Source organism: Dreissena polymorpha, chromosome 14 (genome assembly GCF_020536995.1).
Source record: "Dreissena polymorpha isolate Duluth1 chromosome 14, UMN_Dpol_1.0, whole genome shotgun sequence".
In the NCBI taxonomy this organism is placed as follows: Eukaryota; Metazoa; Mollusca; class Bivalvia; order Myida; family Dreissenidae; genus Dreissena; species Dreissena polymorpha.
This window is the reverse complement of record NC_068368.1, coordinates 52,646,948-52,666,457: the sequence shown is the minus strand read 5'-3', so window position 1 is coordinate 52,666,457 and position 19,510 is coordinate 52,646,948. Positions and strand designations below refer to the sequence as shown.

The 19,510-nt window shown below is 35.4% G+C and overlaps 2 protein-coding genes across 2 annotated transcripts in view; both read right to left on the bottom strand.

Annotated features, from left to right (window-relative positions):
- LOC127857120 (uncharacterized) overlaps positions 1 to 19,510 on the bottom strand; it is a 123,331-nt gene that overhangs the window by 8,340 nt on the left and 95,481 nt on the right. The window lies entirely within an intron of this gene.
- LOC127857122 (uncharacterized) overlaps positions 3,391 to 19,510 on the bottom strand; it is a 139,770-nt gene continuing 123,650 nt past the window's right edge. Inside the window, 14 exon segments of the mRNA XM_052393483.1 lie at positions 3,391 to 3,772; positions 4,104 to 4,222; positions 7,685 to 7,787; positions 8,682 to 8,737; positions 8,740 to 8,763; positions 8,766 to 8,789; positions 9,659 to 9,773; positions 10,112 to 10,211; positions 10,544 to 10,695; positions 11,301 to 11,417; positions 12,018 to 12,183; positions 13,071 to 13,173; positions 15,694 to 15,843; positions 16,928 to 17,174. Of these exon segments, the coding sequence (XP_052249443.1) occupies positions 3,647 to 3,772; positions 4,104 to 4,222; positions 7,685 to 7,787; positions 8,682 to 8,737; positions 8,740 to 8,763; positions 8,766 to 8,789; positions 9,659 to 9,773; positions 10,112 to 10,211; positions 10,544 to 10,695; positions 11,301 to 11,417; positions 12,018 to 12,183; positions 13,071 to 13,173; positions 15,694 to 15,843; positions 16,928 to 17,171 (1,599 nt within the window). The 5' untranslated portion in view covers positions 17,172 to 17,174 and the 3' untranslated portion in view covers positions 3,391 to 3,646.

Below are 19,510 nucleotides of genomic sequence, written 5' to 3'. Positions count from 1 at the left end.
CCGGCGTAACATTTTCAAACAATTATCTGTCTATGTGATTATGAACCTTAGGGAGTTTGTACTGCCGGCGTAACATTTTCAAAGAATATTCAGTTTTTATTTTGAACCTTTGGGAGGTTGTACCGCCAGCATAACATTTAAGTTTCAGTTCAATTTTCCTGTCTGAATGTAAGATGGGTTGTACTGTCAGCGTAAATTTTTTTTAATTTCTTATAAAAAGTGAGAAAAATGTGGGTTTTTTAAAAGAAATTTCCTTTAAAATGACCATTTTAAAAGGGATTCTGTGGAAAATCCCTTTTTAAAATATAATCAATTGTATTTTTAGTAAGCTAAAGAATAATCAAAGTTCTACAACGGATTTTATGGAAAGAATAATATACAAATAGTTTTCTGTGTTTATATTTTTATATTGTTCATATAATATTGATGAAAAAATTATCTTTAAGTACTGCTTTTCCAAGATAGTAATCTTATTATATTTCAATTTCTATATTAAGCAAACGTATGAATATAGTTATAAGTCATACAATTAGTTGATTTAAATTCGATAATTAGATAATTATAGTTAGTGTTTAATAACAAAACATCGCAAGAAGCCTTATGTGCAATATAACTGTGTTTATGTAATTCGACAAATTATCTCAGAGTTGCATTCATGCAATAAATATTTGAGAGCTGTACTTACGATTGCACGATTTCATCAGCTCCATGAGGTGTTTAACATATAAACCACTGTTAACCCTTGAATTTAAGTAGCTTATAAATATAAGATGACTGTTCTACTTCCTTGTTGGTGATTTCGACAAACACATCAGACGCTTAATACGCTTCAAACTCTTCACCATAAGCGCTTTGAGATCAAAAACAAATTTATTACGCGTTTTAGAGTTACTTGTTCACAGAAATAAAGGTTGTCAAATGACACACCCTGATCTTAAAAACGGAACTGAAATGCAATTTATGCATACGTATTATAAATATGACAAACACAAATTGAGCATTAAGCATGTATGCGAAAATAAAATTATGGCATTTCTCCCTTGCCGAAAAAAATCAAAAATGTTTGTTCAATAAGTATTAACGTTCTAACAGTATTTCACTCACTAGTGCTCATTTATTTTATGCTATACAATAAATAACCAGAATATATGTGGATTTTCTTAATTCTATGTTGAAACTAACCATAAATTCAATCAATTATCGTATGTAAAAGTTATCAAAAGCCTGTGATATGTATTGGCGTAAAGGCCGCAGTATGTGGCGCAAAACCCTGTGAGCACTTGGTGTATTTAATAATAATTTCCTAGACGTGATGGTTACTAATTTTGACTTGCACGGAGCGTAACCGCGTATGTATACCTGTGCCAGTGACCCACTACACAACCCTCTGGCAGCCACACTATATAACCCTCTGACATACACCAACCTTTACCAGTAACCCATATATCGCATATTTGTCAATACCTTGTCACAAAACACATGCATATATGCAGCTATTTAAAGTACCACACATTTGTCGATAGCATAGTACTTCTAATAATAATTATTTAATGTGTCACAGAAACACTGTTGTTGAACGTACGAATTTAAATTTTCTTTCTGTATTGAGTGTGTTTGTGAACATCGAATATCAAACAATGTATCTATTAAACATGCCAGCATGGTAATAATGGAACTGTTGGAAGTTTGTGCTATAGTCCATTGACGTTCAAATGCGCATGTGAAACATCCAAGAACAACACATTTGAGGAGCTGCACATCATGCTGACCTAGCATAAGTAAAATACCATATATACACTATGCTTTCATAAATAAAAGCATAAATAAAATCAACAGCCCTTACCAGTACCGGATTACACTTCACCGAATTCAAATATTTTGTTGGAAGAATACGACCAATTAGGTCAACAAACGAAACTTCGTTAACATAATCAACATGGACTGCTCCACAACAATCGAAGAAGCAAAATATCACAAATGTGCATGCATCATTGTTATAATTTGTATGTAAAAGGGTATACCTCAAAGACACACATGTCCGATGCACAACTAATCACAAAAGAATCCAACAAGACACGAGGAAGTTTCTAATTTCGTTTCATTATAAGCAATAGTTAATGATAAGTGCCATCCACATTGTTTACATCCGCTATAACACATAACTCAAAATGAGATCGTATGTTCCGCACGTCCATTAACTTCCGTATAGCAAAACTTGGTAGTTGAATTGAATTCTCAATCATTAAGGATTGGGCGTTATATGTACAGGGGAAGTAAAGAACGTATCTCTAACACATGTGTACAAATAAATTTGACTAATAGCCCAATATAAATAACATTGTTTTTTGTTGATGTATGATGTGACAATTTTGTTTCTTAACTGATAACCGAAGCAAAATGTCTCCAGTAGAGCGATATCGAGAAAGTAAAGGCTTAATTTAAGGGTTGTTTTGCATGACAATGTTGAAAACCAAGCTGTTATTTGTGTGCTAATTAACTAAAATATGTTTTTTTATCCAGACGTCTGAGCAACAGATATTACAAGTAAGCGCACAAGTTATTTTCATATTATTTTCAAGATTAAATAAGTTATACAGCGGAAATGTCATATTTTACATTATCATTATTATTTTGACCTTTGACTTTAAAGACTTTCATAAATCTTGAAGGTAATCGAATGGGGTCTTCGTGTAAAAAATGTAGCGTACTACGTTAAATATTTTATGAAATATTAGTATACAAAATCTTATACTCACGGGACAATTATAAACAACAGAAATTCAATTGGCAAAAATTCCGACTATAAGCAATATCTTACATACAAAGAGCCCAGCTAATTAATCAATTAACGAATACATGCTTCAGAACGATATCAGATGGCTAATACAGATGGTAATGATAAATAACATCTAATTATACGAGACGAACACATCAAGTTAATTACTCATTGTTTAACTTGCTAATTAGACATGTCGTCGGCATGCAGGGAAAATAAATAGCGGACTTCCTTATTCGTCTATCGCATATTATATTAATTCTCTATATTTAAGCATGTGGTTTTGCACAAGATCCCGTCGGAAATTGACACGTCAGAATTAGGTGTTCCAATCTATATTAATACAGTGTTCGTCAGTAGAGGGTAGTAGGAGATTTACGTACACAGCCGGACGTTACGGTCACACAAGATGTTATTGTCATTGGATTAAAAGGCCATTGCATTTAACTTATAGTTTAGAAAATAGTACGAAATTTTGAAAACGTTGTGTTAAAATTAAATAAAAAAATAAATCGTTATGAACACTGCAAACGACTTTGAGTACGTTTATTATGAGTTTTAAAGAATATGTCACAAAAATAGCATGACTAGATATGAAGATTTTGAGTCAAGAACAAAATAAAACGTGGTATATTTTCTCCATCAACATCATCCATAAAAATGCATGTTCACATGGTGAACACAATATGTAATGTAACAATACCGATATACATACACATATTGCGCGGTTATAAACCGCACTGTGGATTCCACCCATACACATAATATATCACTATATTGATCCCGCACTGAGGATTCCACCCATACACATAATAGATTACTATATTGAACTTATATCCCACGTGATAGAAATATAAATACTCCAATTGTTTATTTGCATGTGTACACTTCACTGAAGAACTCGACCAGGAAGTCGGTGACGATTCCTTTGTCAGGAATGTTGGCCATCATTCCGTACACACCAGCGGTGCCCTTCTTCGCGAGGGCTTTGTTATCCTGAAAATAGAAACATTGACAAACGCTACTGCCGTATATTGCATTAAGCCATAAGGTTAAACAATGAACAAGGGAACTCCGCTCGATTAAAGTATAAATCCATTGTTTAGAAGTCATACAGTCTGAGAGTTCAATAAAATTTAAAGTCAACGCATAGGTAATTTTTAGGCGTTGAGATCTAAGCAGTAATTAATACTATAAACATTTACAAGTAACACTGCAGTGTGCTTATGCAATTCAAGAATCTGTTAACAGTTGAGTTGAAGAATAAGACAAAAGTCCTTAACAAACTACGAATACATTTAACACTTATATATTGTATTTGCCCTACCATGCAATGCTTAGTGGCTGCCTCTAGATCATCAAGGAAATTGTCTGCCGTGCCGGTGTGATGGGGCAGGATGGAGCAGTGCAGGCAGTCAGGCGTCTGGCACCGCTCCATCTTCCATCCTGTAAATACGAGGTGTGTGTGACACATTTTTTTCTTTGCAGTTGCCATACATAGATGTCGTGTTTAGGAAAAGTTCTTATCTGGTCATAAAACACAGTCACTGTGGTATTTTCACATTTGCAATGCTCTCAATTCGTCTTTCAGCACAGCCAGAATGTTACTTTTATTTGACAGTTTTACAGTATTAGTTACACATTCGTTACATGTGGTCATTATGCCTCGGTCACACTGTCAAGAATCAGAGCTACGAACGAGCTACGAATACTTTTCGGCACAGTTCGTAGCTATCCTTTCTGAACCGTGGCTCTCCGTACTTGATCCGTGATCAGTCGTAGTAGTTTTTGGATGTCCGGAGCGACTCTTGACAAATTTTGAACATGTTCAAAAAATTGCTGCGAATTTATCGACCGTAACGTATCCGTAGCAGTCCGTACTAAACCGTAGTGATCCGTACTAGTTCGTAACGTCGTCCGTACCTTTTCGTTGGCCCAAAGGACTTCTACGGATTGAAACGAAGAACTACGGAGCGGTACGGTTACGCTACGTATTAGCTACGATGATTCAACGGATATACTACGAAAGCCACGGTTCCTGTACGTTGTACTACGGATATACAGGAATTTGCACGATCTTGTACGATGTACTTCATTTCAGCACGAAACAGTACGGACATGTACGGTCCACTACAATAAATTGCTACTGAAATACATCATTGAAATTATGAAATACATCATTGAAATAAAAACAACCGTACTTGCATTTGTTGAGTTAACAATCATGAACCGCCAGCGTTTGCGATAAATTTGTTACACTTGGATATTGATATGACACAAAATGCAGAGGCCGTAGTCGAGCTGCTTGACGATATGCGCAGAGGTAATAATGATTCAATATCGTATAACTAGTATAGCTTTGTGCTAAAAGTTACGTATTTGGAAAATATTAGAATTTGAACTTACTAGTAATCCATTTTTTTTATTTGCAGGTAAGTGTCTGCCTCATATGCCTTTTGAATATTGCTCTAATTTTTACGTGATGTAATACTTGTTAAATTAATAGCCGACATAATAAAATACAAAATTAATCATACTTTCCTAAGCATAATCTATATTTCTACATCAATAATTACATACTTTATCAGATCAGCGAAGAAAAATGAGGTGGTGGATAAGAGACTGGCTTTTAAGACGACCCGCTCTCGCCCAATACAATACTTTGATGGCCGAACTGATGGCTGAAGATCCGGCGGCATTTAGAAACGTTACCAGAATCGGGCCTGATATATTACATGAGCTATTACAGGTCGTTGGTCCCAGGATCACGAAGAACCACACTTGGTTCAGACAGTCCATCAATCCAGATTTGAAGTTGGCAATTACCTTAAGGTTCTTGGCCACAGGGGGGCAGTTACCGTACATTGATGTGCTGGGGGTGTTATCCAGACTCCTACTGAGCCTGAGGAGTGGAAGGCCATAGCCGATCGCGGCTAAATGTCAATTTCCACACGCCATTGGAGCTCTAGATGGAAAGCATGTAGCCATACAATGTCCCAAGAACGGTGGCTAAACTTATAACTATTATGTTGTGCTGATGGCCCTGGTGGACGTCGATTACCAAATCATATGGGTAAATATTGGATCGCATTTGCCATGAGGACATTGCTCATGAAGCCATTCTCACGACGAGGCCTTGAGAAGGACGAGCGAATTTTAAACTATCGCTCTTCTAGAGCCAGGAGAGTTGTGGAGAATGCTTTTGGTATTTTTGCTCAGCGATTCCGATGCTTAATGTCTATTCTGCCACAAAGACTCTTCCCCAGACACGGCTGATTTCATTATTTATGTTACGCGCTGTTGCTGTCGCTTGCATGTTCTCTTCTATTTGAGGCATTTTATGTATGACAATACAAGAGGCTCTGGGCGCAATGTTCAATCGTAGTTAGTTCCTACCTGTCCGTACCAGTCCGTCGCAATTTCCACTGCTTCGTAGCGGACCGTTCTAGTTCGTACTTACCCGTACTAGAACGTAGCGGGTCCGTAGTTAGATCGTACTGATTCGCGTAGCATCGTACTTAATCTTACCAGACCGTAGCGGATTCCTTGTTTGATCGTACCGATACGTGGCGCTCCGTACTAAATCGCGTCGATCAGTAGCAGTCCGTACCTTTCCTTGTTCGGTTTCCAACATTTTGATAGTAGATTCGTCGAAATCCGTACTCACATCGTTGTGCTCCGTACTGAAATCGTAGCGGCCTACGAATTTTGACAATTTCGTAGTCATTCGTAGCAGATTCAATCGTAGCTCATTCGAAGCCCTGATTCGTGACAGTGTGACCGAGGCATAATGAAGTTGAATTATATTGCATTGATTTATTCTCGAATATTATTGTTTTACACGAAATGTACGGGATTATACCTGAACATACCATTATTATGTTTTTATCACAAACTTTGAGTTTAAAAGTTACGTAGAAACTTTCAGTACTTACCAAAATGATCATTTCTATTTATTTACTTAGAGGTACTATTTGTCTCTGAACATTTCATGTCATAAGGCCGATGTGAGCTGATTTACACTACTTTCAACTATCCGGAAGGAGTTCTTTATTAAAGGCCCGTAAAAGCTGACAATCCATAATAATATAACCGATTTTTAAATTTGTGCATAATTTATTTATAAAGGTTATCAAAAAATATATATACATGCTATTAAACATTACCATAAAAATGAGCAATACAACTTGTTTTGAGCTAAAAATACAGTGTCCTCCAAGTCAATTGTGTTTACAAACAAGAAGTTTATTTACATCGCTGTTTACTCAATCATGCCGAGCATTTCCGAGCCGGTTTTCCGATAACAAGTTTTAATTGGTATACACAAGACATTGTGTATCAAGTCAAAAGTCGCAATTACATTCAAGGAAAAAGTGAAATCAAGAAAATGAAACATATATAAAAACAAGTATGAATGATGCAATTCAATGTAAAACAAAATATTTTACAATACAAAAATATTTTACAGAACTCGTGTTCTCTTTCTTTGTTTACGAGGATATTGCGTTGCTTGTACTACGTCATCAATATATGCTTACTTTACGAAAGAAGCCGAGAAATATCGGAGATAGCGAAAGTGTACGGAAATTGCAAAGTTGTAAACACTTTTTAAATTATAAAACGGGTATAACTTCCATAATTCTTGACAACGTTGCACCTAAGCTGTGTTATTATCATTTTTTATACACGAGTAACTGAAATCCGGTAAAAATTAGACCAGTTTATATGCATAATAATTGGATTTGTCACCTTTTACGAGACTTAAATTGCAATGTTTGCTCTTAGTCATTCTTGACCGTTAACAGTGTTAATTATTTACATACCTGTATATTAATTAAAAAAAAAACAGCATCAAAAGAAATTACATAGCGAAACCCACAGTTCCAAACTCCCAAACATGGATCTCACCTTTGGTTTCCATGACATCGGCCACAGCCTGGATGTTAAGGTTGGAATCACTGGAACCAATTGCAAACGCCGACATGCATGGTTCTCCCATCAAACACAGGCCCTGATAGAAAAAAAGCGCAAGTGTTTTAGATTATGGCAGAAATTATAATCTATAAAACAAGTGGGGGAGTTGCTTTGGAAAAAGGATGTCCCATGTTTGAATACCAGAAAGAGCAGCGAAATATGTCTTAGCTAAATCATTTTTTCTACATTTGCTCCGATCCACTGAGGTATTTAAATGGGTATTATACCCATTACTCTGGATGCATAACGCTCCGAGTGTAATGTAAGGATCAAGTGGCCATGGTCCGCTTACGCTCAGTATAGATATTACATTATACCGAACCGTTACCTTTATTTACACACGGGTGAAATTTGTACCTGCACATTTAATAATCTATAAATATACAGCTTAAATAACTAGAACTGTAACTGCATGTGTATCAACATGATTGCAGCTTGCACCTTTAAATGCCGGGTTGGCATCATTCCTATCTGACATAAGGATATATGATTAAAAGAAAGCATATTAACACAACAAAATATATTAAGTCATCAAGACCTTTTTTGCAGTAGATATAAGTGAAGGTAATCGGTCTTAGCCTCAAATTTATTGACGTTTTAAAGGAGTAACACTAAAAGTGATCATTAGTATTTGAGTTTGATGTGTGCTTTTTTGTTGGGTTAAATTGTTTGTCAATTTGAAATTGTCCACCAATTAACGATATCGTTCTATTAACAATATTTGTATCTGTCTGTTTAAATTGGGGGTGTACTTTGCTTGTATTCGTATCGGAAGTTTTTCACAAACGTTCATTATGAATCATGCTCATTATAGCATAGTGCACACAATAATTTAATACAACAAAACATACGACATTGTGTCTCTTTAATTTGACTAAAAGTATATTTGTTATACGCTTATAGATAGTATTGGAATTCGGTACCTTAATACTAGTAATTCTTTCATTTTGTCCGTAATGTCCATGATTTCGCGTGCTTTGGCCATGACCCGCTTTCACCTAGTGCTTTCATGCCGCCCAGGCCGATGCGATGTTGCCGCCTTAAAATAGAATACTAGCTTTAGGAAAAGTGTTTCTCTCATCAAATTTTGTCTTACCCGTCCAAGCTGCAGCTACGCTGTCTGCTTGAACCAATTGAAGCTTTTGTAATAATGCAAATTAGAGTAACAGTTCGCACTTAATGTGAAAAAGTAAAACAAACAACAGTTTACGTCATATTGCGATGTTGCAATTTGAACAAAACAAACGCTTAAATGATATTGAATTATTAATCATTGTCAAAACAATGACTTCATTGACAGGCAAACATTAAAACGTTGAACCATTACCTTAAGTGATATTACAATGCAGCCAATTTGTTTTCGGACAATACCCGTGTTGATAGAAATAACAAACTTATTGTTAACATTACACAATCACACTAAATATCAATATTAATATATATTTACAATCAAAACATGTTAAAGAACAGTCGATTTAATGTAAATAAAGAATACTATTTTAGAATTAAATGTTCAAAGAGTTTGTTCAGTCCCAAAGTGTGAACTTTTTTTTAAAACAAATCAAAAAAAGATCCTTAAACCCATTATGTTACGCATCGACTGACCCCAGCTTTTATATTTTATAAAGTGTTGTTATCTATCTCGTGGTCAGTAGTGTACAGGCAATTAGTCCCTTGCCCTAAATAAACGATGTTTACAAAACACTATTCCCTGATTGTGTTTCTTGAGTTTCATGTACATGTGTATGATATATTTGTAACATATCCGTCTCTTTAGCAATATCATTAAGAGAAAATACGTAATATTTTATGTCAAGTTAGCTTTTTATTAATGTCTCTGCCTAAAAGTTATTGGCCTGAGTACACGTTGTGATTTTAGAGTAAACAGTTCACGAGATATTGATTCACCTGGCCTGGTTCCCGCCATGCTGGGAGACCCGTACAGACCGCCGGGCCACTCCGCGTACGCGTATATCTGGTGTTTCCGTATGTCCGCATTACGGTACAGGATCACACTAGCGCCCTGGTAACATAATGAAAAATGTTCATTCAGCATATAAAGGGGTAAAGATCTTATTCGTCGTTTTTGTAAATATTTTAAGGGTTATTGTTTAATGTTTATTTTTAGACCTATATTGTTTGGAATAAATAAGCAAAATATAGAGACATAAGTTTCATGTGCACATTTGTATTGTACCGATCTGTGACACATCTCGTAACATAAACAATAACGGTGTCATTGGGAATTGATCGTTGTATATTTGATTGACATAATCACTGAAATTCGTATTTCTTTAAAAACGTAAACTCTCGTCCGCGACTAAGGCTGCTTAATGGTGTGACGTCAGTAAAAATGCAAACCTTCACACTATAGCCGTATTTATGGACATCCGCCGACATAGAGGTCACTCCGGGCACTCGGAAATCAAATTTCGGGATTTTGTAGCCCAGTTTTTCAACCCTACCATGTTTAAACAATAAAATAAATATAACACGTGGGTGTGTGGTTCAACATTGTGGGATAAATGTGGAAAACTCGAATGTTAAAATAAATGTCAATAGTAAAGTTACAGTAAAAAATGAAAGGTTAACAAGTCCTACAATTTTCTGATATAAATTTGACAAGTTTTAAAACTCTCGAACTAATAGGCAAACTCATATGTAAATTTGAAATGCAAATCACTTTTTGAGAACCCAAAACATCAAGAACAAGAAATACATCTATAAAACTGCATGCACATACGCTGATAAATCCTATTATCCTTAATTTAACCTTTATTTGATCGGACTCACCAAGGTAACATAAAACCCCCAAAGCAAGCGTCCACATGAAGTGGTATCCCTTTGCGAAGGGCCAGTGCCCCTATTTCTTCAATTGGGTCCATCACACTGTGACAGAACTGTGGTGCCGATGCCACAATGAGCACTGTGTCCGAATTTATAGCCTGTCCGAATTAAGGAGAACATCATATTTGAACTAAACACTTCATAAACATGACAAAATATTATTTATATTTGATCTAGATGGAAATATTTTTTATATATTTATTACCGATACACAAAGACTGATTTGTATCTCTTTTTTCTATGTTATTAGCATCGGATAATTATTTTAACGTTGAGTATGTTGGCATTAGAAAGATTAACGAACTCATAATGTTGTCTGTAAATTATAAACAGATTAAGATAAACATGAAAATTTGAAAAAAGAGAACAAACAAGACTATAATAATTCTATTAAAAAGAATATAACAATGATGATGATGATGATGATGATGATGATGATGATGATGATGATGATGATGATGATGGTGATGATGATGATGCTGATGATGATGATGACGATGATGATGATGATGATGATGATGATGATGATGATGATGATGATGATAATGATGATGATGCTGCTGCTGCTGCTGCTGCTGCTGCTGCTGCTGATGATGATGATGATGATGATGATGATGATGATGATGATGATGATGATGATGATGTTGATGGTGATGATGATGATGACAATGATGAGAGCAGAATTATTCATTATGATAACTACCTGTTCGATGGCCTTGACATCTGCCCTAAAGTCCTTGTCCATGGGAGTGTGAATGACATCCATGTCAAAGTAGTGGGCAGCCTTGTCTATGGTCGGATGAACCGATATCGGGGTCACCTATATGCATATGTTGTTAAATATAAATTCAAGAAAAGTGTTCATTGATTATCGAACTGACAGTTGCTCAATATTATTACCATAGATTCAAACAAATGAATACCTCTGTACATCAGGGTGCGATATATTACTACTTTACGTGATAGCCTTATATAGCAACCTAAACAGCACTAAATCATGCAATACATACTGTGCATACACACACATAGTGGGTGCTACTAGAAATAGCGAGTTTAACGATGAGTAATTAAATTGTCTTTTGTACAATATGTATTCATCTGTTGAATGCAAAACAAATTTGTTATGCGGTATTCCTACAATAAGATAAATGAACTGCCAATAATACATATCCACTGCCCCTAATGAGACTTATCAAGCTATGTAGCTCACGTTGTTTCCAATGGCGTAGTGGATATGGTGTTTGGCTTGAGACCGGGAGATCACGGTTTCGATCCCCACATTGGAGGGGTCTTTTAGAAATCCACAAACACAAAGTACTGGTTCTACCAAGGATACGAACTCGTAAAAAGTATCATAAGCCAAAGCTTTTTATTTAATCGAGCTAAAATAAATATGTTTAAACTAAGATATGTATCTCACGATATTTGGTCGCCGGATATGGGGGTGCTGCGCTCGACCATAGTCCCTGAAGGTCTTCACCGCCATCAGGTTGCTCTCTGTACCACCGGAAGTGAGGAACCCAACCACCTCGCGATCACCGTTTAACATGGCGGCGGTCATACTCACCACTTCCGTTTCCATAAGTCTGTATACAGGGGCAAATTGAACGGAAGTTTTGTTACGTGTACTTTTAAAAAGATGGAGCCATTTTTTTCGGAAGAACAGAAATTAACATTTAATTTGAAAGTAAATACATATTACCTCTTTTATTATCATTTTAAGGCATCAGCAGACATCATAACGCTGGCGTATCTATTCAGTTTAAGTTTCGATTTTAATATCTTCCAACGCTATATTATTGAAGTTGGTGTCTAAATATGACAGAATTGAGCTTCTCAAGAAAGAAAATTAATATATTTACGATTCGCGCAAAATATTGAAGTTATTTTGCAATTTTTTTAATGAAAAGGTGGTTCCACCGTTAAATTTGCATTCGAACAATGAAAACCAGTTGACTTAAATCAGAACCAGAATATGGCGTTACTGTGAAATAGTCCACACAGGTGTTCTACCGATGGGATTTATAAAAATGCTTAATAATTCTTAATTAAACCGCCCATTAACAATGAATATTGAGGAAAAATACACATTTAGAAAAACAAGATGCAAACCTACAATTTTGAAACACCAGTCGCTTTAGCTTGTTCTAAGGCTATTGCATACAGACATGAAATAACTCTCCGTAAAAGCCCCTTTTACACGAAAATATATACAACCTGCCCTCTGGGAAAACGGGGTTTAATACATATGCGTAAAGAGTCGTCCCAGATTACCTTGTGCAGTCTTTCATGGATTTATTTTATAGGAAGTATCTTCTTAACGCATATCCAGTTAAGGTGCAACGTTCTGTCCCTAATAAGCCTGTGCGGACAACACAGTGTGGGGAGAACAACTTAACGCTCGAGCATTAAGCCCTTATTCCCAGAGCAAGTATATAAAATATATATACCAATTCAAAGACATAATGCAAACCTTAGAGCGGGGAAGATCATTGGGTTAAGTGCATTTTCGTGCATGAAGGCGTGGAAGAATTCCTTTACAATTTTGTCGTGCTCTGCGGAGTGACCCGTCTTCTCTGAAACGATTTGATGATGTTTATAAGACATAGGTATTATTACAAATTTTAATTATCTTGATTAAGTTAATTCATATATATATAGATAATTATGGATATTTAATGTGGGTTCTTGAAGTAACGATGCAACACAATATGTTAACGGTATATTGTAAAATGATTAATACTCTTGCCATATAAATGTTAACTGTATTTTTGATCACCGTAAGAAATTGGTATGTAGTGTTTACTTAAGATGTTTTAGCAATATGAAATTAAACTAACACATACCTTTAGGCATGACATTTTTTAAATACCGTTAAGTTGCATATATTAGTTCCCGTGTTGAAAACGAGTAAGTTAAATGGATGAATAACCAACTCAATTACGGTTACCGTGTTGTTTAGTTGGTAAACACGTGCACATGCAAATCCCTGTGAGGGTTTTGCAAAGTTCATGAACAATTATTCTGAAATTGTCGTCTTTTAATTGTTAAATGCTTGTGTCCAGTTGGAAAAAAGTAACAAGAGTCGACGTTTCCTTTTTCAATTATTGGGCGTATTGGCGTCAATGATTTACCGGTCGGTTGTGTTTGTGGGTTCGAAAGCGACAACACGAAAACATACCAACAAGAAAAAAATTAAATAATGTGCTGTTCATATTTTGTCCATTTAATCACATGCGTCACATGCGTGATTTTCTGGATTGTTTTTACAAAAAGGAAACTCAAACAAACGGAAATTTAGTTTTGATTTACATTTTAAGGCTCAGAAGTACGTTAATTCAATTCATTTACTGCTAAATTTGATTGCCAAGGCGACACGATGCGTTTTGAAAATTATGATTCAATTTAATATGAATAACACTTTATTACGAGAAGATGCAACTAGCAAGATTTAATGTCGCACGGACGCTTAATGTCGCAATGTGCGCAGAAAACATCGTTTGTCTCTGCTGTTTGTCGATTCAGAATATAATCCAGAAGATACTTGATTGTGTGACTTTCGTAAAACTGTGATATTTAATGTAATCATATTTTTGAAAACAAAATGCCATATAATAAATCCGCCAATATGCCCTGTTAAAAGCAACATATACATTTGCTTTAGACTATGCTATAAGTTCTGTACAAACACACGCATTTTGTATATCCATATCATACATGTATAAGGTTAAACTGTTTGCTATCTCTCTAGTGTACTGGTTACTGTATGATGCGGAATATAACATAACAAGTAAATTTTAATTGAACCTTACGATGAACCGGTGGCGATAGGAACAAATGCATTTTGCTGATTTGTCTAGTTTCTTGATATTCCAAGCAAATCAACGTTAGGTTTCACACATAATTCCAGTCCGCTATTCACAGAGTTTGATAAACGAAAGATATAAAAAACGAGAGCGCCGATGGCGTTGAAAGTCTATTGGAAAGATACAGGGAAGTTTCTGCTGAAGTAAATGTTAAAGGAACAGTTGAATGAATAAAATATATGCCTATCAAAAAGTGTGTTATCTCAAAATAAAATATAACGAGATCCACTATGTAAAAACACATAACTGAGTATTCAAAAAGTTAGCAAACAATGTTAGGAACATATTTATTGGAATTATGACATATATGAAACAAGTTGTGGAACTACGATTACTTAATAAAAATATCGTTCCCATCTACGTTTTTAAGGGAATTATAAATATATTTTGGGATTTTTTTCATATGTCATTAGATATAATACCTTTAATTCGCTACAAATGAGCAACGCAAACTGTTATGGGTTGTTTAACAACATAATACCTATTGTGATACCTATAATACCTATTATAAACGTCATCAAGCTTTTGCCAAGAACATAATTGTTTTACGATAGAAACTCGTTGTATTTTCTTAGACCGTTTGTTCACTAAAAATGGTCTTAGAAAAAAAAATACTTAAATAGTCTAAGGAAAATTCGCAGAAGAAAATCTTAGAAAACAAGTTTCTAAGGTGAACATTGTAAAAACTATTAAATTCTATATCAACTATCGTCTGCAAAAATCCCATATCCGGGCATTTTTACCCCTTGATAAACACGCACCTCACTGCGAGACGTGTTTCTGAGACTCAAACACTGACGATATGAGCTCATACACTAACGATATGGACTCATACAGCGACGATATGGACTCACATAGTCATTGATTTATGTTTGAGATGCAATACACATGAGAGGTTTTTCTGTTTACCTTTTTAATGCTGACTGCTTACGGTATTGTAGGCGAAAACGTATATACCTATTCGCGGTTTTTGTTTGGATCCGCGAATCCGCTTTTTACCTTTAGGGTAACCTTATGAGCCCTCAAATAGAGTTTTAGAAGTTGCCAAATATAACTAAAACAGCACTAAAGAGCATTATTGAAAATTGGTTGCAACATTTAGCGTCACTATTGCGACATTTTACGTCAAGGGCGGCATTTACCGTCGATACGACATACAACGCTGCAACAAAATGGTTTATTTGCATTCTGTCGTGTGTCGGCGGACGTCAGATCAGTGTAATGCCCTACCTTCAAACATGTCAAACGCCTCTTCTTGCAATTTAAAGTGTTCGTCCTTCATGGTGTATGTGTAAGCGAACACGTTACCGTCCTCCTGCGTGTTGCATTCCCGCTTCAGAAGGTTGCCCATCTGAACACGGAGGTCATCCGAGCTGAACGCTGAAGACATGCAAACACGGTGTCCGTAAATACGATAGTTTGAATGAGGATTTCTAACTAGACATACATAGGTTATAAGGAAAACATCACATGAGCTCGGAAAATATACGCACCGATAATACACTTATGAAATATTTACATATTTCGTTAAGGCGTGTTTGCAGGTTTTAAGGGTGCTGAAAGAAAGGCACGTCATAATTTCGGCACGTTTATGTGTACCAGTAACACATGTAATCCGGTGACATCAAATAAATGATAATTATGTCTACCGAATGAAAAAAAATTTTTTGCATAGGGATATCTAATACTGCAATTTTTTTAATTTTTATGATCTAACAGTGCATTACTGAGGAAACGTTCTTTGAAAATACCCCATCGGATCAGTCTTCTTTTACCCTCTCCGATCAGCCTTCATCTAGATCATTTAGTAATTGACATAAGCAACATCGGTAGCCTGTACGAGCCTACTGTGAGGTATGTATCCTTATTCTAAGTATATTCCTTTAATATATTAAATATATATGTAAAGGGGCCTTTTCACGTTTTGGTAAATTGACAAAATTGAAAAAAATTGTTTCAGATTCGCAAATTTTCCTTGAAGTCATGTTATTTGTGAGGACATAGTACTACTGAACATTTGCCATGCCCTAAATATCCATTATATGCATCTTTTGACGATTTAAAAACCTGTAAATTATAAAGCGTTGCAACGCGAAACGATTGAATAAATTGGAAAATTCTGTTGTTGTCGTTGTATTTTTCCAATGCTACGAGGATTGCTTATATAAAGTAAAAAATACATCCAACTTGGCATGAGAGCGGGTGGTGTAGTGGATAGAGCTGTAGACTTTTGCTCCATGGCTCCAGGGGTCAGTGGTTCGAGCCCCATGGCGGGTTACATTTTTTTCTGTCTTTAATTATATTATTGTGTTTTTACTGGAGATTTTTAGATCCAATGTTTACATTTTTCAATATAAATCATTTAAGGACAAACTTCAAAACATGCCAAAATCTGTGAAAAGGCCCCTTTAATAACATTACGGCATTGGTCAATGCATACGCTGGTAATCTTAATACGGCGTACCTGATTTAAGAAGAACAATACGCGGCTTGCTGGAAACTACATCCTGCGCCAATGTGGACGACTTCACAAAGCTCGTGACCTCCTTCTTAAGGACCTTGTCAATCAGGGTCTGCACTCCCGGAAGTTCCTTCACCGCCAGGACGATGATCTTCAGGAAGTAGCAGGGCCCCTTCCGGTAGTAGACGCTGATAAGCACCGCCAGAACGAGCGTGAACACCGCGTGCTCGATGAATTGGAACATCATTTGCTTTGCATTTAAGAAAATAATGATATGCTCATGGTTTAAAATCAATATTAACCTGGTAATGAGTTTTATAAATTAATGTAGTAAAATGCAGTAGGAATGAATATATAAATAACCGTACTGAGGCTGTTTAAATCGAATAAGAAAAGAGTACAAATTGCATGTGTACATTTTTGCTAATAGCGTTTAGGATTGGAAGTTAAAATATGTCTGCTTTGACATCCTCATAATTTCTTACATTTTGAAGAATAAACCTACCTTACCCCGGGTACCTTACTTTTAAGCAGTACAATATCATCCGGGTTAAACGATTCAATCGTAAAGTATACAAGTATTTTTGTATGTTTTAAAGTCAAAGTATAAGTTGTATTATGCGCAAACTAAAGTTGATTGTAATTAAGAAGCCGTTTAATGCGAGTTATAATATATATTGTCTAACACGCACGTTTTTTCTTAAACCTTACGTTCTACATTATGACCTTTTATATTAATAAATATAACTATCATGACCATGTTGTTATATTTATAAGCGATTAACTTTAATTTTCAAATTATGGATTTCAATATATATTTAACCCAGCCTTCATAAATAATCTCTTAAAATTCCATGCGTTATCGTAGCCGATTTTTAATTTAGATGATGAATATTGTGCATTATTAAAACGGATATTTTAACACACCTATAAATAAATCGAGTACTAGTTATCAAGTGGATATGAAGATGGGCTTTTAAATACAATTTCTGCTGTTTTACTTTTTAAGTTAACGTAATTCAAATGCATCTATATAACAGAGTATGTTTAAATTTTGATCGGTAAACTATATATATACACAAACAAACGTCTTGAGAAAAAAAACACGTTAAAACCAAGCAACGATATTAACAGCCGCTTACTTGTTTGTGTATCCAAATTTCAAAGTTCAGTCAGAACAATTAATTGCATGATACATATTATCGTATGAAGTATATATCACTGTTAAACAGGTTAATGTTTACTTTGATTGCACTTAGCGCCGTTAATAATGATATCATTACCGGCTGAGTTTTAAAGGGAGAACACTCGAATATGTTCTGCATACCCTTCACAGCGGTTACCTTGCCTATCGGTTTACAAAAATCTTTTAGATACATTAAATAATACACTTAAGCGCCTCTACTTACATTTACTAACTAACAGTTTCAAGGAATGCCTTTGGTAGAAAGATGCTCTGTAATTGAGGTATTGATTACAAACATAAACAATTAAACAGATTAAGATTTAAACAGGACTAAAACGAAGGAGACAGTGTACTGTGATTAAATATAAAGTATTAAATATCAACTAGAACGAGAGGTTTTAAAAGTATATACACATTAATTAATACTATTTTCCTCTTCCAGGAAAACTATTGATTATTTCAGAAAACGGTTGTTAATATTAATTTAATGGAAAACAGTGCTTTTATAAAAAAAAAACGTTCAATAAAAGAGTCCAACCTACGTATCGGTTTCCTGGTCTGTGTAGAATGGAGCATATAAGTAAATGCAACTCTTTGGACACTTAATATAAAAAAGAACAAACATCAGAAATGAAGATCCGCCTTTGTCAAAGTCATATGAAGCCAATGTGTATATCAGGTGTGTGCATACAAGAAGCATAATCTCTGTCTCTTTCAGTCTCTGTTTCTGTCTCTGTCTCTCTCCCTCTTTCTCTCTCTCTCTCTCTATAGAGCGATCTCGCTTCTCCTCGGAGAACGGAACGAGAAAGAGCCAAGAGCTAGAAGAGAGAGCGAGCGAGATGAAGATCGAGAGATCGAGATGATCTCTTCTCTCTCTTCGCTATCATCTCTCTCTATAACATCTCACTCTCTATTCATCTCTCTCCTCTCTCTCTCTCTCCTCTCTCTCTCTCTCTCTCTTCTCTCTCTCTCTCTCTCCCTCTCTCTCTCTTCTCTCTCTCGCTCTCTCTCGCTTCTCGCTCTCTCTCTCTCTCTGATAAATGAAAAATTGTTTTGCTTCTGTGAATAAATATATACATTTGATCATAAGAGAAAATCATTAAAACCGTTCATAAAAGATTCAACTGTTGTTGTGGGTTTTTAATCCATTAAGCATGACCATTTGCGCGATTCCATTGGCAATCAGTGTTTCCGACGCATAAAAAAATCGATAGAAATCTAGGTCAAAAACCATCTAAGACAACTTCACGGAAACAGTGCTCAATACATAAGTAACACACGTACAAAGTTTGTATGCACCCTTTCAAATATTGTGTTGTTAAATTATTTAGAGTTTTCATTACCTTTTTTTTCTTGCTTACACATAAAGTTGCGGACGTTCTAAATCAATTGGAATTGCA